The sequence below is a fragment of the Taurulus bubalis genome (assembly GCF_910589615.1).
Source record: "Taurulus bubalis genome assembly, chromosome: 2".
In the NCBI taxonomy this organism is placed as follows: Eukaryota; Metazoa; Chordata; class Actinopteri; order Perciformes; family Cottidae; genus Taurulus; species Taurulus bubalis.
This window is the reverse complement of record NC_136590.1, coordinates 31,771,511-31,780,443: the sequence shown is the minus strand read 5'-3', so window position 1 is coordinate 31,780,443 and position 8,933 is coordinate 31,771,511. Positions and strand designations below refer to the sequence as shown.

General features: G+C 37.7%; 1 protein-coding gene across 1 annotated transcript; it reads left to right on the top strand.

Moving 5' to 3' along the window:
* Positions 1–4,349: 4,349 nt before the first annotated feature.
* On the top strand, positions 4,350–8,419 carry puraa (purine-rich element binding protein Aa). Its single transcript, XM_079236019.1, has one exon. It carries the CDS (start codon positions 4,365–4,367, stop codon positions 5,220–5,222), a length of 858 nt encoding a protein of 285 aa, XP_079092145.1. The 5' UTR covers positions 4,350–4,364; the 3' UTR covers positions 5,223–8,419.
* The last annotated feature ends 514 nt before the right edge of the window (positions 8,420–8,933 follow it).

The following is an 8,933-nucleotide window of genomic DNA, read 5'->3' as shown; positions in this document are numbered from 1 at the left end:
ATGATTAAAAATTGGTCTGAAAAATAGGCTTGTTGGTGATTGATGAAAATGACAGGTCGTTTGAGGTCTGTCGGAGCATCTGAGATGGCACAGAGACAGACTACGCTATTAGGTAAGTAAATTGGGCAGAAATGTAACATGGTGATATGTTGGATTAGAAACACGGATTATATTATAAATGGGTAAATTGTATGGGCAATAATCGGCCCAAGAGGAAAAGAGGATATCACATATCACGTATAGGTGGGCCTATACATAGATACCAAAACAACACTTTAGTTAAACTAAAATAAGTTATATATGAATTTCTTGCATGCGTCCATACTCGTGTTTATCACCTGCGAAAAAAACAAAAAACAAAGAGCACGTCACAAAAGATTTACACAATAAGGCCAGTCGGTGCTTTCACAATAACAATAGAAATCCATTAACGAAATAATTGTGAAGCTTGGGCAGAATAACATTGTTGAGTTGAGGATGAAGCACCAAACAGCGAATGTCTTATAATTGTGATGCTGAAGATCAAGATTATATTACATTATATAATGTGGATGCTGAACATCAACATATTATTACAAGATATGAATTGCCCTTTTATTTAATACGTTTTAATGTCCTTTACGTGAATATTGGGTTGTGTTATTGAGATGCCTAACAGTTTACTCACTTTTTTACTTAACATTATGAGTTTTGTGAGACAAGACGGGATGATGCCGGGGAGCTCACCAGGAGGCCGATTTAAAGTAAATAAGAAAGTTATAGAAGAGAAACTAAAGAAACTAAACTTTAAATCCTTTTAAACCGACATGCTTACTTCGCCAGAACTAAATAAGAGAAGACGTCCAAACGTTATTTTAGACTTACGCTGAGGCAGTAAATAAACATCACGTATGTCTTAGCATGTTCATAACAGTGTTTTATTATATTATCAATAATAACTTTAATATAATATTTATATTCATAATATGATAATATTGTATATGTATTTATTATTTCCTTTTAACTTATAATTGATAGCATAAAATATAAAGAATTAGTTCACCTTTGACATTCCGACTATCGATATCCTAATGCACTTCATTTAATATTATGGTATGTTATATGGTCATTCACTTGAGGGCTATTTCAGTGTTGTAAGTCTACCGAATTAACTGTGGAAAGTTGTATTATTTACAACATATATTCAGTATTTTTGAAAGCATTTACAAGTGCAAAGCAACATTTGACATTTACAATTATTATACATGTAAGTGTCTTAATATTTCCCTGTGTGACAGTAATTAGAGTTATACGTGTTAAGTGGCTTATGGAATAAATAAAAGGCATCGTTAACAGATTTGAAGTGTTTTAGATTCTGGGTTAGACTTCCTTTACATGTTACTGAACTCCCCTCAGGCCTTCAGGCAGCCGTTGGGACGCCTACACTGAAGACACTTCCACGTTTCTCATCTTTTCCAAACAGTACTCTCAATTTGGTCGTTTTTTCCGTTTTTTATTTTTTTGCTGGAAAATAATATGCAGATATGCATGTTTAAACAATTAGATCACAAAGCCTGAAAAAGACGCAAAGCCTGAAAAACAAAGCCTGAAAAAGAAACACAGCCAGTATAATAATCAACTTGTTTTACACTAATTAAAATGTTTAGGATCAATGCTTGCAATTTTAAGATGAATATTTGTGAAGTGTATAACGAATACCTACTGCAGGAGTTCTGAATGACCGTCTAATTCATCCATTTTGCGCACTTCACTGAACGCTTTTACACACTCAGTCTCCGAGATATATCGGTCATGAAAAAGAACAGGTGTGTGGTTTGAGATGAGCTTCTGCATCTATGCAGCCTATAGGTTTCACAAAGCTAGAAATGCACGTAAAATTATCATATGTTGATGGCCATTGTCGATTTACTCTCGTGAATATTTCAATTTGACTGTATTGACATAAATGATGAACCCATAGTATAAAAAGGCCAGATTGAATAATATGAAAACAGTCGTATTAAATAGTGTTTGACATGCAAACAAATTGTTGGTTTAATAATGACTCAAATATAAAAGTATGGCGTCATTCTTATAACTTTTCAAAATAGAGGATTACGCTGAGCATTTTCTCATATGTTTTGCAAGGAATGCCAACGTTGTTTGTTTCAGAAACATATATATATATATATATATATATATATATATATATATATATATATATATATATATATATATATATGTTTCTGAAACAAACAATATATATATATATATATATATATATATATATATATATATATATATATCAGTTTCAAATTGGCACAAACGAATGTAGGCACAATTATATTAAAGGCCGTATGTAGCATATGCATGGTTCAAGAAGGACGATATACTGTGGAGAAAGTATTAGTATTTTCAGATTGTCCAATAAAAGGTGTGTTGTTTGAAGCCTATTAAAATGTGTTCAGAATGTGTTGATTGCTTACTTTTTTTGAAGTACAAATAAATGCAAAATTAGAATGCTGTAATTAAAATTACAAAGCTATTTGCAGTCACCTCGGACAATTATATATATATGCCCAACAATTATACCACATCATATAAAATGATCTTAATACCCTATAAATGTGTAGGCCTACGTATAAACATGTGTGCGTTTTGGTATTTTCATACAATAACTGTCTAGGCTGTATACTAACGTCTAAATACGCACAATAAGAGCACAGCAAATTATGGGTATAGCGATAATTTGCAGGCGTATCCAACACAGATGTATCCAGATAGGCCTCTGCTGCATGCGCTGCTGTAGAAGAAGAAGAACAACAACAACAACAAAACAGCGGTACAATTAACATCACTTGTCGTTTAATGCGATGTCGGCATGCAGTCAGTTGGCCTGGTCAACACGGTTAGACCACGCGGACATTACCTCGGAGGACGGATATTGTCTCCTGGCGGCTGGGCGTGGACTGACGTCGCGAATCAGATGACTTTGGAGATAACTAGTCGGAAACGACATGACGTGATGGTCGCTACATGGCCAACGATGAGAAAGTATGCTTTATTACTTCTCGTGTGCGTGCTTGTGGGCTACATGCACTTATGCTGCAAGTTTAGGCCCAGATAGTTTACTGGCGGACATGTGTTTGGACTATAGGCCTATAGGCTACTGCATATGGATTGAGTTGTTTTACAAGTTTCTAATTTACATTTTGAAACATTTTCACTGTGAAAATGTTGCATCTGAAATGATTTAAAGCTGAACACAGCTACAGTTCACTGACGGAGTTTCAGTTATTTTTACCTGTTCTCTTTCAAACCTCAAAAACTTAACATCACTTATTTTACCCAATGTGGCAAGGTAAAGCTTTGCTTCCCGAAATAATGTTCCTGACATCAACATGGGTTAAACGACCCTTTCTCCAGCATGCGTTGGCAATGCTGCAGTTTATTGCCATGCAAAACACATTTTCAGTTGTAAGAGAACAACTACTCATGTCATGTTTTGGAAACATATTGTGTGATGTTGCTTAGTCTAAATTCACGAGTTTTGAAATAAATCATTTACATGAATTGCAATGCTGTGTCATTTCTATGTTGGCCTCTGCTATTTATGCCTTGGAGTTAATATATGTTGAGATGAGTTAGCCTATATAAATGTATTAGCTGTGGGTCTACAGGGCTGGTGGTGGGCGTAAAAAAAAGATTCACTCATGGTTATTGGTGTTATTGTTGATATTATGTTATTACACTAGCCTTTACAATGCAGTTCAATTATTAAACATATATTTAAACTTTGTCATCTGGCCAGATTAGGGCAAAGAAGTTTAGGCTATACTTGGACTTGATTGCATGACTTCATATAAGTTTAGTCAATGAGCTTGGCCTAATTTTGTTCACACAATTTCAGATAAACAATTTGAGTGTCAAACTACCACAACTACCTTATTGTTTGTAAAACACATAAAACAAAATAAAAAAAATAAGCACATTAAACGTGCACAGACACTTGTGATGTAAGCTATGCAGTGCTACGTTAGAAAAAAAATATTTTCTCTTGCTTTAAAACAGAGAGCAAGTCAGGGTCTTTCCAGGTAACCGACACCATCATTTCCAGAAGCTGTTTCGCAGAATCGAAACTTAGCAGACTTCTTGAGATGCATTTCTTCTCAACATCCGTTGGTTTGGTTATGATAGGACTGACAGTTCATGGCATTACACCGTATGAGAAAACACAGCGTCCTGGCTCTGCATTAACGTTTCCCCTCCTCCTCCTCGCTTTTTTTTTTATACCTTTCTGTGTAGATCTCGCGAGAGCTCCGGCGTTCGCGGTAGCTGGCCGTGGCTTTGCAGCAGACAGAGGGAGAAGGCAGGCAGGCAGCATCATGGCGGACAGAGACAGTGGTAGTGAGCAGGGAGGAGCACCTACGGGCCCAGGCTTCGGCTCCATGCACCCAGCGACAGGAGGGGCGGGCTCGGCGTCCGGCCTCCAGCACGAGACACAGGAGCTGGCGTCGAAGCGGGTTGACATCCAGAACAAACGCTTCTATTTGGACGTTAAGCAGAACGCGAAAGGCCGCTTCTTGAAGATAGCAGAAGTCGGGGCCGGTGGAAACAAGAGCCGCCTCACTCTCTCCATGTCCGTGGCGGTCGAGTTCCGCGACTACTTGGGGGACTTCATCGAACATTACGCCCAGCTGGGTCCGAGCAACCCGGCGCTGGTGCAAGACGAGCCCCGGCGAGCACTCAAGAGCGAGTTCTTGGTCCGAGAGAATCGGAAATACTACATGGATCTGAAAGAGAACCAGAGGGGACGGTTCCTGAGGATCCGACAGACCGTTAACCGGGGGCCCGGTTTGGGATCCACGCAAGGCCAGACGATCGCTTTGCCGGCTCAGGGACTTATTGAGTTTCGTGACGCTTTGGCTAAACTTATTGACGATTACGGTGTAGAGGACGAACCGGCGGAGTTGCCCGAAGGGTCATCATTGACTGTGGACAACAAACGGTTTTTCTTCGACGTCGGATCCAATAAGTATGGGGTGTTCATGAGGGTGAGCGAGGTGAAGCCAACGTACCGCAACTCGATCACGGTGCCCTACAAAGTGTGGTCCAAATTCGGGAATACTTTCAGTAAATATGCCGAGGAGATGAAGAAGATCCAGGAGAAGCAGCGGGAGAAGAGGGCATGCGAGCTGCAGCAACAAGAGGAGATTCAGGCGGACGATGGAGACGAGGATTGATTATAGATCGCAACACAAATAAATACACATGCAAGAGTAATGAAAATAACAAGAGAAATATAATTTAAAAACTCTACTGTAAAAAGAAAGAAATCTAAAGATTTAACTGTAATGGTTTAACTCCAAGGGAGCATCACCCACAATATAAGAAACCTCCACAACCTGACAGTTATGACATGTTGTCACTCATCGCTGGATGTTATCCCACTTATCCACTATTAATACAGTAACAGGCTGCTAAACAAAGTAATAACATTATATTTGAACATTGTTTCCTACTTGACAAACAATATTGAACTGAGTGTTTATTTCCCTTATTAACAGAAAACTTTTTGTACCAGTTAAAGCTATTGTAAAAAAAAAAAAAAAAAAAGTGTCTGCAATGTTCAAATGGATATATTTACCGAGGAAAACCCGTTTCCTTTTCATGTGAGCTAACGACTTCAGCACAAATCAGATATTTTAATTCTCAAAACCAAAATTCAAAAACTTGGTAATAGGACTGTCACATGTATACTTGCCATCCTATTTACCTTTACCTGTGAGTAGAGATGTGTTTACACATAAATCATATGAGGGCTAGGCCTGCTTCGAAAAACTGGTTAGATGTCATGCAGTATAAAAGGACCATATAGGCATTTTCATCAAATGAAATAAGTGCTCTATTTGTCGTGCAATAGGCATTGCATTAAAAATCAAATGTATTGAACTGGTCAACGGCTCTTGATGACGTTTGCCAGAGGCATTCAAAGAAATATTAATATTGTAATTTTTGTTTCAGTCGAAATTGTTGCCAATGCGGATGGATATATAATAGACTACCTTTGTGTCTCGTTGTTAATGCAATGTGTTCATTTAAAAAAGGTACTAAATGTGTAATCGATAGAGGAAATGCAGTGACAACGTGTAGCAAATGGCCTGAATTGCAGATTGCCTAACGAGACAAACACCCTACATACTGTGCTGATTGGCTTAGTGGTCTGAAAAAAAAGAATCAAAACTCAGCAGAGCATTATTGGTTCGTACATCTGAAGCATTTTGTGATCTTGTTCAGTCATAAAAGTCCAAATGGTGCCAAGGAGTGCTGTTGCTGCATGTTAATCTGCACTAAGATAGATTTCGTTGGTTTCCCAAAATAATGGCTCAAGGACTCTTCCATATCTATCTTTATCTGCCTGTAGTGTACAAATCTCAAGTTTGAGTACTGAGTGATTTCCATCCAAAGGCTTGGTGTAGTTGTAGTGGAAGTTGTTTCAAAGCGTGATCATAAAAAGGAGTGACCTTGCAAACAGTAATCAAAATATTACCATCACGTTTTGAGGAGCACTGGACGAGCCACGGTGAAGAGGGTTCAATTCCCCCACTGGTCCATCCCTACTAGTTTAAGACCTGAAGGTGTGAAGTTCAGTGGGGCTACTTTGGACACATTCATAGTTCCACTTTAGATTCTGTTTTGGTCTAATTGTACATATTTGGGCTGCCACACGGAAAAACAACTGGTTCCAAACCAGTTTGGTCGCATCTCATAGATGTGTGATTGCAGTTTTATAAACTCTGTCAGTAAACTCCAGAGAAGCTGGCAACAATCAGATAATGTCAGATTTACCTCAGCATCGAATTTAATGATTGCTCCCGTGTTTAGATTGACTAGAAACCTGCAAACTAGACAGTCCTCGACCACCTATTGTTGGAGCCTCTGGTATAGAAGTGAGCGATACCTGATTGGGAGCAACCTCTTCAGCATATAAACAACCTGGTGCCTTACACACTCCGCATGCTTACACGCTGGCCTGGTGCTTTGGATCGCAGTTTGGCTTCTTTTTATTTGTTATTGTTTCCTCCTCTTTCTTCCAGTTTTTTGGTTCTCAGACCCCGTGTGTGCTATTGCACAAACCGTTATGGAAAAAATTTGGAGCAAAATTCTTAACTTTTGTTTGTTTTCTTCCTTCTTTCTTAACCTCATTGCCATCCCCATTCTCCAGCCATCCGGGTATCGGCCTACATGTAAACATGGAAGGGGGTGGTCACCTAGATGATGCAGAGGAGTTGGCTCTTCGCTAGCTAAGCGCATTAGCGGGGAGAGCAGGGGCTGATTGGGAACATCAGTAGTAGCCTGAAATAATATCCATTATTGTTGACAAGCCCCCGTTGAAATGCTCGTCCTAAGGCTTGGGTAGGGTTATGTGTGAGTTGTAAGTCGCTCAATTAATGGGGAGCAGCAAGCATGTCTTGTTTTCTTTTTCTTTTTTTCTCTTCGTAGTTTTACCTTTCCAGCGTTATTCCACGTTATTTGTAATTTTTGGAATGTTTTCGCCCACAAAAAATATATCTATTTTTTCTGTGCAACATTTCATCACTGTGTGCAATATCGTATGTGCCAATGGTGGCAATATATGTATATCAATTAAATATATGATTACTATTTGAAAGCATGTGGCTGAATTCCATGTTTATTTCTCGTGAAGGAGTTGTATGCCTTTATTTGCACTCAAAGCTCCATCCTGGAGGAAAATATAGTAAAACAAGGTCTTAGCAGCCTGTTGGGTTAAGCAGTTCACATAAGTACTTTAACTTGAAATAGAACAACGTCACTGCAAGTATGCCTCTCTTTAGGAAAAAGTTAACTTGGCTTAATGGGCTGTCGAAGGTAGACTATAAAACCACAATGGAGTTTTTGTGAAAAGGAAAACTTAAAAAAAAAGAAGTTAAATCTCCATTTTAGCTTTACGCTAAGAAAAGGTGCTTCAGTCCAATTCTCATTAAGGTGTATGGTGAACTGTCTTCAGTGGTTGTTGTGTGTAGCACTTTGCTTTCCCAGGTTAATGAAACGCCTGACCAATACTTTAAAATGATCTCAACAAAGAATGTCTCTTATTTTTCTTAAGATAAAGTATTTGATTTGCTCATTTGGTTTTGATGCATTAAATATCATTTATGTACATTTGACAAATTTCAAAAATAAATTTAATTTACCCAATGAGGGAAAATCTACATTCAAAATGTATGTGTTTTTTTTCTTTTCGTTTCTTGTTTAAAAAAGAAAAACCTTCTCAAAATGTCCTCAATTCACTGATGAAAAGTATGTTTAATTTTGATGTAGTGTTGTCCACAATGTCTGACTCTACATTTACAATGATACTAATTACGAAAGCTTAATTTTACAGCCTTTAAAATGCAAACATTGCAATGACAAGTTACTGATGACTCATGTCTTCTTAGCGATTTCTACATTAGTACTGTATGTATAATACTGGGCTGTAAAATAAAGCATTACTTTGTTCTCTAATCAACCCGACTATGCTATTTGTGATCATCTGTATGCAACGATTGCTGTTCTATGAGCTTTACCATAGTGATTCACTCAAAAACAAGCAGGCCACAGCGGTCAACAGTCAAAGTCAGCTTTATTGTCAATTTCTCAACATGTGACAAACATACAGAGTTGAAAACACGTTTCTCTCCTGTCCAACATATAAAATTCATACAGATAATAATAATAAAGTGCAAATAGATTTAAAAAAAACATTTCGACAACATATATTTTAGGAAAAACTGTCATTCATTCTGTATTTAATACTTTAATTAAGTTAATAGCTATTTACAAGTTATAGTCACAAGTGCTGGTGTAATGCTTATTAATGGTGAGATGTAGAAGATGATAATACATGTTTATTTGATCAATATAAGAATAAGGCCAGATCATCAGTAGCC